General features: G+C 40.6%; 1 protein-coding gene across 4 annotated transcripts in view; it reads left to right on the top strand.

The window, feature by feature from the left end:
- EBF1 (EBF transcription factor 1) overlaps window positions 1–14943 on the top strand; it is a 385879-nt gene that overhangs the window by 13643 nt on the left and 357293 nt on the right. For all 4 annotated transcript variants that reach the window (XM_055325553.1, XM_055325552.1, XM_055325551.1 and 1 more), the window contains exons 5-6: window positions 692–765; window positions 10762–10830. In XM_055325553.1, coding sequence (XP_055181528.1) covers window positions 692–765; window positions 10762–10830 — 143 coding nt within the window. The remainder of the gene's footprint in view (window positions 1–691; window positions 766–10761; window positions 10831–14943) is intronic.

Raw genomic sequence — 14943 nt, 5'->3', positions numbered from 1 at the left:
CAAATTTTGGGAGTCAGATGTAATTCTTCTCAGTTTAGGGAGATAACTCCATGGCTTAAGCCCACACACGCACAGCATATGCCGGTGCGTATTACTGTTTGGGTGGGTGTACACCCTGGAGAGCACATGTTTTCAGCCTGTAGGCGGGAAGAAGGATTTTCCCTGATTGATGAATCATCTCAAAGAAGACACAGTTAGTGAACGGACTCATTAACCATACCCCCACTTGTTTTTTGCTACTCATCTCTAGAACAGTAAATGCTGGGGCTGGAAGTAGTAAAATGAAGTGACAAATGCATGTTTAGATGTCAAATCCACGTGCTTTTCTGTATTTTAAATCACTGGTATCTGAATCTGCTAAACCTTCTGGGTTTTTCTACCTTCAATGATTAGGTTTATCTTATTCTGAATTGAAAGGAAAATTGTGGTTGTCTTGACAACAGAAGTTCATCTCACTTACCGATCCAAAGGTGTGCGTCATAGTAATGTAGTTTACGGGACAGAGAGGAACATATGCCCTCTACTTGATTTGAGTTGATCCTTAACAATGTATCTTGAAATAGCTCAGTGAGGCAGCTCCAGAGAGCAAATTGGCTCTCAGCAATGTTGAAGTGGTCAAATACTCAATTGTTAATAGTTTGTTCTCTTTACTTAGTTCCATTTTTAGCTCAAATCATGCCTTTGTTTTCAGGCCATAGTGTATGAAGGCCAAGACAAGAACCCAGAAATGTGCCGAGTCTTGCTCACACATGAGATCATGTGCAGGTAAGAAAAACCTTGTTCTCTCCCTTTAATTAGCAGAGAGAAGATGAGTTCGCATCTCAAATCTAGGTGAGCTCAGGATTATTTAGGGGTATATATCTTGTATTAGATAATTTAAAAAGAACTGTTAAACACGAGTATTGGTAGTAAAGTGTCACAGACATCTCAGTAGTTCTTGACTATCAGATTTCATACTGAAAGACATATATTTCCATATTGATATCACACTTTTAATGGGCACAAAGCAGTGCCCTCCCCTTCTTCCTTTCAATCAAACAAAATACAGTATATCCTTTTAGTGTTAATATATGTGCTCAACTGCATTGTTAGTAAAATGAGTAAGAGTTCTATTGATGTCAGCAAAGCCTCTGTTTGGATAAGACTTGAAAGTTATAGTTCCCCTTTTTAATTCTCCCACTTGAAAATGTGACCGTCGGTGCAAAGGCATCATTCCTCCTTAAGTCAAGCGTGGGTTTTCCCCCCTTGCATCTGATCTCTCATCTTAGTGACCCAGTATAGAACTGTGACAGTGTAGCTAATATTTTTAAGTGGCAGTGAGCTTTTAGAAGGATGGCAAATGTTTACACCTGAAAGTTATAAAAATTCATGTCACCCACAAATGAGTGTATTTATTTTGCCTGTAATCAGACATAAGCCATACATTTGAAAATAAGAGCAGACCAAATTCACTTTCATGGCCTCAGCCAGTCCTCCACATGTGAGAGAGTAGACCAGAAAACAGCCTTTAAACTTGCAGTATAGGATTCTCCTTCTTCATAAAATAACACCAGCATAAAATAACACCTGATATATTCTGAGTAATTGGACAAAGCATGAAGATGCCACTATGCATCAGGGAAAGGCTACTAATTGCTTTGTTAGCCACGCAGGCTCTCCCTGGCACAAAGTATGCTTGGCTCCTGACTATTACTGACCAGTCGTTTTAGGCTTCAGCTGCCACTTCGGCATGGGTGGGCTTTATCTGCAGCTCATGGACTTATGGGGAAAGCAGTCTTAAAACTCCACAGGTGGGAATAAAATAAAAAGGGCTTAGTGTGTTTTCTTACTGAAATCCCAAATATTAACTTCAATATCTGTTATTATGGATGCATGTAAAATTATTATTTTTCTTTTTAAAGAGCATACTTTCAATAGATTATTCCAGATTCCCCAAGTGTTGGACAAGTTTTCACTTCAGTGATTTGTAAAACTTGTCAATTATTACATGAACAGGTAGCTTTTCCTTGCCTTTAAAACAGTAGCACAACCCAAAAATATGGTCATCAGTTTCTTAGAAGATATTATTAGATAAAAATTAGTGTTGTACCATATACAGCAATTGTACAGTTAAAGCTGAGTTACACTTTTCAGAATTAAATGAGTAAAATCATTTTGAAAAGCATTTAAAAAATGACCTCCTTTGTATTACTGTTTTTCTGATCATATCTCTATTTTAGCTTCCTGCAATTAGCATGTCATTAGAATGAATTTTCCATGTTCTGTTATATGTGGTTCTGGCAAATAGGGGACAGACAGGAAGATGGATCTCCAACAATAGGCCAACTAATGTCTATGTATCATAGATTTGCATCTCATATCTGTACACGTTTGGACTGTGCTAGAAATAATTCTGTTCTTGAAATACTTAAAGATATATTATGCCTTTCACAAACAAGCCTACCCTCTATTAGTGCAGTTTATATTTTTCTTGTTCTTAAAATTCATTGGCCCAAAGTACTTTATTATGCTGGTTGGCGTGCTTCACTGCTGATGTTCTTTCTATTTTTCAGAAACATAAAAATAGCAAAAATAAAATTCTCAAGCCACTGAAGGCAAATGATGATGTTTGTACTGTGTGGCTAAGAGGGAAAAGCCATATTCAAAATGTCATCCTGCTAATGTTACAGATTACGGTTTTCCTGGCTGCCTATAGATGTGTAAGGGGTACTGTTTGTTTACCAGGCCGCCATGACCCTATTACACAAACCTGTCATCTATTGTGTGGCTAACAGTCTTTTAAATTGCAAATCTGATGCTCTTTAGGGGGCTTTAGGAAAAAAATTCTCACTTTCCACACCATCCTATTTCTCTTGATTTCTTGCCTGTTGTAAGTGGAAGTTGGGATGTGCTGAATTTGCACCAGGGGTGCAAATGCAGGCTCAATTATAAGCATAAAATTAGAGTCTGTTCACCATTAATCAGCCTGGCTAATTGCTATGCACCACCATTAGCCATATGGTGTGAAAGACAGCTTGCTCTCCCCAAGATGAAATTTCTTCATTGCAGACATGAAATAGTGAGGGCCTTGGATTTTAAAATAGCTTGTTTTAGATATTTAATTTCTAAACAACTTTCTGCAGTGCTTTCTATCAAGGCTAACGGCACAATAAAACTTTGCATTTATGTCACAAAAGCTGTATATTTATAGTACATTGGAGCTATGGTAAAGGAGACACAGAGAATTTAGATCGACGAGAAAGGGCTTGGATGATTCTGTTTTGTTGCAGGCAAAGAAAAAAGAAAAAGGAAAACAACAACAACAACAAAAAACACCAGGGAGTTGTGTCTCAGGTGGTTGCAAATTAAAAAAAAAAATATTTTATTCTGTTGAGAGGGTAACCCCATTGCATGAGCTGGCTTAAGGATTTACTGCCATTAGATTATAATTACTGCCTCTCTTTGAGACAAAACCTCTTTGACTTGATGACATAGAACACTTTTTGTGGGATTCTGGGAGAGCTTCTGCATTTCTGGTAGTTTGGAATCTATCATACCAATTATCATTATATTTTGCTAATACTTAGTAGTTAAATTCTTTAAAAATGCTCCCCCCCCCCGAAGGATTTTGTAAAGTGGGAGTATATAAGGGATTTGATTATACGTGCATCTCAATATCCTGTGTTTAAATGTAAATGGAAAATAAGAAATATGCTTGGTGGGTGAGCCCTAGTCCCCAGCCCTCCAGGCAGGCCAAAACTGATTTTCTCCTTATCTAGTGTACAGGATGATTGCAGAGGATAGGTGCTCTGTTGAGGAAGGCATTCTTTTTCCATTAGCAGTGCCCAGCCTCTTGGGGGACTGTGTGTTCCCAGGGCAAGCCTGGCCCCTTGAAATAGTCTTTTCTTTCTTCCTCTTTTGCCAACTTGTTCTGGTTTTGTCCTTCAGATTTCTACTTAAGCATGGGTTCTTCAGCAAAGCATCCCTGGCCCTGGGCCTGAGTTATATCCCCTTGCTTTGCACTCCTATTATATCCTATGCTTTTCCTTCATAGCACTCAGCACGTTGGAACCATATGTCCAGGGCCTGTCCTCCTTTGCTGAACTAAGAGCTCCCTGAAGGCAGAGAAGTCACTCAGCTTTCGTCGTCCTATGTGTGAAATGGGGGGAAAATGTGACTTCTCTCATAGGTTGGTTGTTAAGCTTAAATGCTATAATCCCCATAAATATTTAGCATAGTCAGTACTGAGTGTCTATTGTTACTCCTGATAGGAATAGCAGTAGTATTAGCAGTAGCATCAACAGAAGTGGTAGTAGTACCAGTGGCAGCAATATCTGCAGTGTCTAGCTAAGTACCTGGTACATAGTCGCTCAGAGTGAAGGATGATAAGTGAACATTGAAGGGAAGTGAGGTGCCTACTACAGCATTTACATACCTTGTTCATTGGGTATGGTGGTTAAGGATATTTTCATTCATTCTTGTAGTACCTGCTATGTGCAAAGCACTGTGGAATGCAGAGCCAAAGGACTGGTCCTGTAGTAGGAGTGGGTTACAGATCAGCCCAGGAGATGAGATCTGTAGGCAGATGACCAGACTGCAATGTAGACAGGGTTGTCTGTGATGAGGGGTGAAGCGAGGGACTGTGGTTGTTCAGAGAAGGGAGGATGTACCTGATGGTGGATAGTGGCCACAGGAATGAGGAGGAGGGTGAGATAGGACAGGAATTTTAGAGGGTGTATAAAGAAGTGTTTGGGCCTGTTTGTTGGTGGTCTGGCACGATTTCTCTGGGGATAGGATTGCAGGTGGGCAGGCTGGGGCTTGGAGCTGGGGAGAGAGTAAGGGTAAAAGAAAGATAACCAGCATCAGAGACATCTTTTCCCAACAGTGGATTTGAAGCTATAGGCTTACATGGGATTGGAAAGGGTAGGAGAATAGAAAGAGTAGAGGCCACGGGTATATTCTTGGGGAGTGGTAATATTTAGCAAGGAGGCAGGGTGTTCAAGAATTAGAAGAAAGGGAACACTGGGTGGCTCAGTGGTTGAGCATCTGCCTTCGGCTCAGATCATGATCCCAGGGTCCTGAGATGGAGTCCTGCATTGGGTTCCCCACAGGGAGACTGCTTCTTTTTCTGCCTATATCTCTACACCTCTCTGTGTGTCTCATGAATAAATAAAATGTTTTAAAAATTAAAAAAAATAAAGGAAACATTAAAAAAAGAATTAGGAGAAAGAACATTGAGCATCCAGGGCATAGAAGTGAAAGGAAAGGTATTTCCAAGATGCGGAGCCATCCATATGATAAGTCCTGGGAAATCCAGATGGATTTGCACAGAGAAAAGCACCAGAAAGTCACTGGTGAACTTTGAAAAAGGATATTCAAGTAGGTGCTGAGGCCTGGAAGCCAGATTTTGTGGGATTAGATGGCAAGGAATGATGGCGACTCTGGTGAGGAGAGAGGTAGGCAGTGAAGAAACTAATTCAAGAGAAAAGGAGAAAAAAAATTTTTTTAAGATAGTGGGAAAACTTGACCTCTAAGTTACAAAGGGAAAGAGTGAACCTATCCTTATCATTATTAATCAAACTATTTAGATAATTCATGTATCTCATTCTGTAGCCACTTGGGCTAAACAGGAAAGATAATCTTGTTTTCTGCTGTAAAGCTTAGAGATTGAGGTGATCCTTTTCTCTAGTTGAGAGAGCCTCTACTTCTAGGAAGAGATGCCATGTCTGTAAGATGAGGATCTGCAGGTCCTGTGACGGGGAAGCATATAAATGTTGCTTGCCCTGATTTAGGAAGCTGTGTGTCAGCTCCCTGGAGATATGCCACCTTGTGTTAGCTGCTAAGGGGGAAGCTCATACGTTGGCTTTGCCCTGGGTGTGCAGAATTATCTGGGAGATGCACCATCCTGCCGGGGAAAAAGGAGGCTATATTTGAGTCCACAGTGTTTGTAGATACTGGGTGCTGGATACCCACTCCTGTGACCCATGCCACATAGCCATCCTGCCTCTTGAGTTGCAGGTTGAGAAGGGATGTGAAATAGTGGGCTTCCTGCTCTATGACAAAGTCAATCAGGAAACTCTGAGCCCCCTGATAGATGCCCACTTTGGGGGTCAAATGCCAGGTCTGTGCCTGGTACAGTAAGAGCCAAAGAAACCGTTTTCAGTGGATGAAGATCCATCTGTCATGCAGTGATGAGGACATAATTGTCACTGCTATTTCTTTCATTGACACAATAAATTTCCCTTAAAGAGGTTTCAGGTCTCTTGTTCCATGCACTATATTGTTTCAGCCTGAGTGTTCTGCCTTAAACAGGAGCTAATCTGTTCTCCTTTCAGCCTGTCCTCTTTGGTTAATGCCTGTCTTGTGTGATAGAGGTAGTGCCTACCTTTCTTGATCCTTCTGAGTTCAGTAGAAGGAACTAGGAGGCACTAGGTTTAGAGAAGAGATGAAAGAGAAGGGCGAGAAAGACTGTCATGGGGAGGAAGGGCTAGTTCCTGCTCTGGGTGACTTTGGGCTCGGAACTAGGGAGCTGCATGTGGGGGGCAGGCAGTGGGGAGGGCAGATGTCAGTTCAGCCTAACGGAAGACATTTGTTCCCCAACTTGATTGATTGGTTGATTTTCAATTTTTTAGTAGGAAAGTAATATTGCAGTACAAAGCAGAAGACTGGGGGCAGGGCAAGATGGTGGAAGAGTAGGGTCCCCAAGTCACCTGTCTCTACCAACTTACAAAGCAGAAGACTACAGAAGTGTGGAAATAAAATATATACCCTCCATTCCTCCCCGCTTCTTATTCTACTCGCTACAGGTGACTTCTTTGAAGTTTCTATTCATTTATTCAAAACCTATTTCCTTAGGGTCTGCTGCTGTGCCTTGGGCTTTGTTCTAGTTGCTGGGAATATGGGGGTGGACAAAACCGTCTAGGACCTTTTCCTCATGGAGAGGCAGACAGCATAGGAGGAAGCAAATAAATATAAAATATGATGTGATGAGTGCTAGGGAGAAAAGTGAGACAGGATGAAGGAGAGCTCTGGGGGGAGTCAATCAGGGAAGGGCTTGCATAGAGATTTGAGTGAAGTGAGGGGTGAACTGGCTTGTGGCCAATTCTCTCTTCCTCTCCTCTTCCCCTTTCTCTTTCACTCTTTCCTTTTTTACTCCCAGAATTAGGACCATACCATACATACTATTTAGCAACTTGGCTTTCTTGATTCGTAATTTGATTTTGACTTCTTTCCATGAGAGTGTATAAAAACCCACCTTCATCTTTTTAATGCTGTACATAATTCCATATATACATATATGTATGCACACATATATGTGCAATATCTATGTCTTTTTAAAGCAGGGCTCATCCTGTAGACACTATTCTGTCACCACTCCAGGTGCAGAGTAGAGCCCAAGGCTCCCATTTGGGGAATGATGGCCATGTGATGCAGGAACATGACCCCACCCAGAGATAGGAAACCTGAGGGGGGCCATTTTTATACTTTGCCTAAAGTTTTCTTTTCGTAGGTGTTAAGTGACCTTCAGCCCCCTGATTTTGTTTTCTCTTCTTTCCTTCATTACCTCCTTTTATTACTGCTCCATCTTTCCCCTCTACACTTCTGTTCTTCACATCTGCCTTTCCCAGGGGTCCCTTGGGGCACAGCAGAGAGAAGTGGTTCTCATTTATGCTGTGCTTCAAATCATCTGGTTGTGCTCAAGGGCATTTTTATTTTAAGGGGATGAAGAAAGACAGGACTTACGTCAAAGGAAAATCTCAGGCCTTGTGTGGCACTTGCTTGGGGGAGGTGGTTTGATGCATGGGGTGGGATGGGAGTGAACCTTCCTTCCATCAGCAGTGCCTGATCAGAGGGTCAGCTTGGCTTCCTCTACCCGTCACCTTCCTATTTTCTTGGGTCGTATTTCCCCTAGTACCTTACATCATTCTTGAAGTCATTCGATCAATCAGTCAATCAATCAATCAATATTTGAGCGTCCCCATTCTATTTCAGGCCTTACAGTACTCATTAGGTAAATAAAATTGACAGTTTCTTCCTTTATGAAGCATCTGGATTAGTAGGGGAGGAGGTTGAGAGTGGAAGGAGAGTAACAACACAGAAACACTTATGTAAGAATAATTTGCATTGTGTTACATGCCATGTTACATTGTGTTGCAAGGAAAAACCAGGAAGAGCCTAAAGGATGTCAGGGACAGCCTCCCTGGAGAGAGAGTGTAGAGGCTGAGACCTGAATAGGAAGTAGAGGCTGGTCAAGTAGGGAGGGGTTTGAGGAAGAACAGGCCAGGTTGGGAGACCTGCCCAGGCCTGGGCGCAAGGTCAGCCTGAGTGAGGCCTATCAGAGAGACTGGCCAGTGGGGTTGGAGGTTGGCAAGTCAGAGGAGAGTGACAGGAGGCTGGGAGGTGGTCTGATATCATGTCACGCCATAGATCTATTCTAAGCCATGAAAAGGTCTTGGTTGGTGAAGTGACACAGTCCCATTGATATTTTGAAAAGATCACTCTGGCTGTTATAGGAAGTAAAGAGTGGAGGCAGCAAGGCTAGATGGGAGGCCACTGCAGAAGTCCAAGTGAAGAAAGAGAGTGACATGGATGAGGGTGATGGCAATGAGGAGAGAGAACCAGACATGACATATAGATTCTGCTCTGAACTTGCCATCATGTAAGGTAGAGCCCCTGGAGGGCACTGACTCTGGTGAGAGTTCAACCATCAGGAACTTGCCTTGCCCACCCACTGTTTGGGGAAAAAAGTGGGGGAGTATGGAAAAAGATGAGGAGAAATAGGCCTTCTCACCCACTGGTTTTCTCCCTGGGTAAAGGGGACATGAGATCTGTTGATAGGCAGCTATTGGAGACCTGCTGCTTTTGCAGAGTGCAGAGCAGCTTTGCTCAGGTTCAGAGGAAGAGGAGGTCAGAGGAGGAAGGAGCAAGGAGTGATAATGATGCTATGATGCTAACCTTTGTGCAGCAGCTAGTAGGACCAGTCGCAGAGCCCAGGTTTATACCCTGATTGCATTGAGTCTGCACCCTGGCACTTGGAGGTGGGCACCAAAGTTGTCCATGGTACAAATGAGGAAACTAAGATTCCATCACCTTGCTTAGGGTGGTACAGGTAGCTCTGTCTGATTCTGGAACCATTTGTTCTTAACTACCACACTCTTCTGGCAAGCCTTTGAAATGTAAGTGTAGGGGACCACAGTGGAAGGATCATGATGTTTAGTTTTTAATTTTTTTTTTTTTTTGCAAGCATTCCAATCAGGGTACTTCTCATTCCCTTGTTTCTTCATCTGCCTCTTCATTGAGACACTTTGTGCTTTCTATCCCCATAGTCCCATTAGAACTTAGGGCTAAAGGAAATAGTTCCCTTTGAATCAGAAAGGGAAAGCTATAAGGTAGGTGTAGTGACGTTCAGCTGGGGCTTTGACAAAGGAGATAGAGTTCTTACTATTGCTTTCTGAAGATATGAGAGACAAAGAGAATTAACACCAAATTTGGAAGCTGATTCTTTTCTCAGAGATATAGTCATGGTCAGGAAAGAGACTTCCCAACTTTGGTGAAAGACTCTCCATCCAGGAGTGTATTTCTGGGTCCTGAAAATGCAGTTCAATGTTTGGTTCCCTCTAGCAGCTTTCTAAATTTAGGCCCTATGATTCACTAAGTCAAATGTGTGTGTGCGCATGCGCACACATGTGCACGTGTGCGTGTATGTGCATGTATATGCCTGTGTAAGAAAGAGGGAGAAAAGTGCATATTTTATTGGTGGCACATCATAATGTAGAACCCTTGGATAACTTTCTCGCATCCTTGACTGATCAAACATGTGCCTTTATAGTGTGCCCCTGGGTGTAGAGTGACCAAGGCACACATATTTTATTTGCAAACAGGTTTCAGATGGATAGTTCTCCATCGATCATGGATAATTTTCGAAAAACCTTAATTTTTCACCACCTGGAAGCATCCAGGTTTTACAGAAACCGACAGCCTTATCATCAGAGCTGGGGTGGGATTTTGATAGTGGGTGCTTTGCTTGACCTTGGCTGCTTTTTCTCTAACCTAATCAAGAGCATCCACTGTCAAGGCTGTGCTAGCCTTTGGATCAACTGTCCATAATGCTTCCAGAAAACATAAATGATGGCCAGCATAGGACATAGAAGCCAGACAACATGTGGATGTCCACTTTGTTTTATCTTGCCTTTTCTTCGTCTTCTTTATTATGTTGTACTTTTATTCTCATGAAGATGGTTCAGAAGCAAACAGTTATAGCTTTAGGATTTTGGGCAGGCTACGGTTGAAGAAAGCATCTCCCTTGAAAGAGAAAGGAGAGGAAAAAGGAATCCATTTAATACAGAATGACTGGAGGGGGAGAAATCACTCATACCTCATTATTGACGCGTTCCACACAATTAGAGTGATCTTGAGGGAAGAACGTTTGAGCCACCCACAACCCTGAATATTCTCATTGGGTAGATATAATAATAATGCATTTCACAGTGAACTCCTCAATGCTGCGGGCAGTTATGGGGAGACCCCATCTTAGGGCTGTCAGTGTGGCTCCAGGAGAGTCTCTCTTCCTCCCTCCTTCTTTGTTCAGGGAGAGGTTAAGCCTGGCCATTAACCCATAGGCGACCCACATACAATTTTCTGTCCCAGGGATCCGTTGATTGCCAGGTATGGCTTTGTGGTAATTCTAGCATTTGCAACCCAGCAATTTGAACCTTCTGTCTGCCTAAATGATGATTTTACATTGTAATGGTTGTACTAAATCCTTTCGCTTTTGCTCCATAGCCGCTGTTGTGACAAGAAGAGCTGTGGCAACCGAAATGAGACTCCCTCAGATCCAGTGATAATTGACAGGTAGGGACCACTCTACTTTCACTGGATTCTTATTCCTCATTATAATGAAACACCTGCCTTGTGTCGCTCATGGGTGAGGGTGAGGAACGCATGTGGCCGAAATTTGCCTGTTGGCCATGACTAGTCTGCGCCGAGCTTTTGCGATTCCTGGGAAAACCATATGGAATGTTCTTTGGAGGCCCGTTTTCTTGGATTGCTTCGGTTTCGTGTCTGATTCATGATCTTAAAGGAATATTTTTTTCTTTCCTGACTTTCTGTGGCTCAATCCTCATGCTGTGCCAGGAAGCTTCAGAAATAAAATAATAATAGTTTGTGATTTATGAAATGTGGTTGGGTGCTTATAAATATTTAACTTTTATTTGAAAAATGTTTGAATCATTATCACTTTTAGCTACAGTAGTTCTGTTGGACGTAATCCATCTACATTTTAGGGTTTTATTTATGCATAAAAGCAGTTTTAAAGAGATCTGTGAACCAAGAGTTTCTACTCTTATCTCCCGGCATTTGATGGTAGCTCATACTGTATTGTAAGTTGATTAATTTATCCTGCTTGTCTTAATTATTGTGTTTTTAAACAGATCCATATTACTAATCTGACATGACCAAGTAAATCACTGTAGAACAATAAATCTGTTTTAGTTGTTTGGTGCAATTTGGAATCGGGGTGTGCACATATTATGCAGAGTTGCATCCCAAATATTCATTTTACATTTTAATTATTGAAATTCATTGTATGGAAACATGTATGATAAACCATTTGTTACATAGCATTACTCATTGAGAATTAAATGGCCTGGAAGGTTTATAGATACTGTCAGTTGTCAGTTAGGAAAAGCTAGCACCCTGCACTAGCTGGAAGAGTCTTGCAGATTAGACGGACTGATCTGATCCCTCATTGAGAAAATTAACAGCTGAACAAAGGTTCCTTTTGAGTTTGGTAATAATAATTTTTACCAAAAACAAAACAAAACAAAACCCCAAACATACCCTATCTATCTGTCTTTCCAATTCTTTACCTTTTGGGGTTTACTTTATTGTTTTTAGTTGACTGAAAAACTGCTTCATTGTAATTTAGGTCAAAACATTGATTTGTTCATTTGGATTCATGTGATTCTTCAGGCTTAAACCCAATTTTGATTGCCAAGTTGCTTTATAAAGCTTACATTTCAATCAGGTATTTTCACTAAACATCTCTCTAATAGTCACTCAAAACATACACCCTTGCTTGATAACTAAGTGTTGTTAATATGCTTGATTCAAAAATTAATACATGTGGATGTTTAGTGTGAAGTGAGGTTGTGTGCTGCCTGTAGAGCTGGAATAGCATGTTTGTCTGCAAGAGCAGACGCGCCATTCGTGTAATTCCTTTTTCTGCAATGGAAGATAAATCTTCGAATGAAAAAGGTCAAAAATAAATATAACCTTTATGCTGTTTGTTTTATTTAAATCCATCTCTCCGAAATACCATTTGTTATTTTAAACAAGTTTTTCTTATGCTTCTGTTAAAAAGAAAGTGTTCTGATCAAAGGACCAGCCCAAATATTCCCCCAAACTTTGAAACTATAAGCATTCTGTTCTCCCGCTCAGTTCCTTTTGGTGTACATGATGACAAGCAACCGTACTTTGCCACCCGCAATGAAAACACTTCTTTTGCTTGTGAATGGGTTAAGCTTTTAAGTTCTTCATTTGGTTTTAAGCCGTGACTCTGATATAGAAGGTTGATATGACTGTGGTTTGAATAACATTTGATTTTGACCTGTTCTTGTGGGTTGCGATGGCATAAGAAACTTGACTCAGCAGCGCTGTAATTAGCCCGGCCCGTGTTTTTGAAACAGGATTGTGTTACCTGGATTGCATTAGTGTGGCTTCTATTGTTGCCGCCTAGCATCTGTCCCAGTAGGGTACTTAAAACCTTTTCTTGGCTGGGGTAGTTCAAACAATTTAGGCAAAATAAGTATGCACTTTATACTGTTGGTGGCTTGAGAGATATTACTCATGACATTTCTCCTTTTCATTTTTTCCCTTTTTGGTTTGACAAAGTAGAAAACAGTGTGTAGCCAATGTTGGTCTCTTAAGAGAGGAGTATTTTAAAAACGGCTGAAACCCAGTGGATCTGCAGAAGCCTCAACATATGTTTATTTGCTGGCGATTGCCACTGTCTCCCATGAACTGTCTTTTCAAGCAGTGATGCCAGCTGATATGCAAAACCCCATTTAGCTATTTTTATTTGCATCTGAGTTTTCAGAATTTATTTGTCCTTGAGTCTGCCAAAGGTTTTAAAAGCTCCAGCCCTGTCTATGCTGATATGTGAAACTTTCATTTTTAACAATGAGGGAAGAAAATAACAACAAGAAAAGAACTCACACAAGGAAGGGCAAAATAGAAAAGATTTTTCAATTCCATAAAATTGCTGCAAAGGAAAAAAAAATGATGGCAACTGTGTTTGAATTTCATAGTTTCCAATTTGATTCTATATTACTGATTGCATAATATCTGCGTTACGTGCTTAGGGTTTGATTTGCTTTCAGATTTATGGATGTGAATCTCTGCATATTTTGCAAAAATAGGTTATGGGGCCTGCATTCAGTAGCAATAGTAACTGTTTTTACAAGATGCATACAATATGCAATTATAGAGCTGAAGGTACAGGCAATCACTGTGTTAGGATTTAGCATAGTTTTAACACGAAGTCACCTTTTGGGCACCAATAATTTTTAGCTCCCTTTGCTTGTCCTTCGGATTTTGGAAGAACACTGCTATTTTTATCAGTCAAAAGACTTTTAGCAGTGGTTATTCAGGAAAACTATTTATAGGATAGATAGAAGAGGTTTTCTGGTCATACGGTAATGGTGCAGGGTAAGCTATTTTCTGTGTTGAATTTTGGCTAGATTATTTGCTGCCAGTGATTTGGGGACATCAGCATGGCATATTCTATCAAAAAAGTGGGATTAACAAAATCAGCAGTTGCATGTCATGATTTAGAAAATGGGTTTCTACTTCCTTCTTTTATAATAGCATGCAACAAAGTAAGAAAAACATGACCCAAATTCTTTTTTACATTTGTGACAATTTGTCAAGTCACTTCAAAAAAGTTTATAGGAGGGATCCCTGGGTGGCGCAGTGGTTTAGCGCCTGCCTTTGGCCCAGGGCGTGATCCTGGAGACCCGGGATCGAATCCCACGTCAGGCTCCCGGAGCATGGAGCCTGCTTCTCCCTCTGCCTATGTCTCTGCCTCTCTCTCTCTCTCTATCATAAATAAATAAAAATTAGAAAAAAAAATTTATAGGAAAATTTCTGTGAATGTAGGAGGTTTGTGTGTGAAGTTGACTGCCAGGTCATATTTCAGTCTGATGCCAAATGGCTTGATTAAGAATTATAAAGACCAGGATGTGCCCAATGATCCAGATATTTGGGCTGTGTAGACATGGAAAAAGTCATATGTGTTATGTTTAATAACCGATGACCAGGAACTAAAAAGAGCAAATTTCATTATCATTGAGGTAAATGGCTATGTGTGGTAATTGTTGTTAAAATAAAAAAGTAAAAACCGACTTACTGTTATTAAATTAAGGTGGAGATTGATTTAACATATTCACACAGTAACTCATATTTGAATTTAAAAGGTTTGCAATAAAATTCATGTTTAGAAATTGAATAAATTGTAGTTTTATTACCACATTGGATATCCTTGTGTCCTAACCTTTTTCCTTGGAGTTATCTTAGTTCAATAAATAAAACCTCATTAGACTATTCCCATTTCAACGAGTTTATTAAATTTTGCAGGAGTAATTAGCATAAGCTGTGCTAATTTTTCTGGAAGACTAATGAGGGAGGTTCTTAATTAGGTTTACTTTGTAAGAATCAGAAAAGATGGTAATGACAAAAGTCACACAGGGTAGTCTGAATCAGGAACCCAGTTTTTCTGAATCTATAAAAAAATCTTCCATTTTTTAATATGGAAACTTCTTTATAAATACTTGAACTGAACATATGAAGTGTACAGGCTGTTATTGCATATCTAGTTAGTTAGGATTACCTTCCATTCTTGTTTTGCTTCACAAAACTCTTTATTTTCCTATCTTTGACTCACTAAGCTATCTTTGAGCGAAGACA

This window comes from Nyctereutes procyonoides, unplaced genomic scaffold (genome assembly GCF_905146905.1).
Source record: "Nyctereutes procyonoides isolate TBG_1078 unplaced genomic scaffold, NYPRO_anot_genome, whole genome shotgun sequence".
Taxonomy (NCBI): domain Eukaryota; kingdom Metazoa; phylum Chordata; class Mammalia; order Carnivora; family Canidae; genus Nyctereutes; species Nyctereutes procyonoides.
This window is presented reverse-complemented; position numbering and strand designations above follow the sequence as displayed.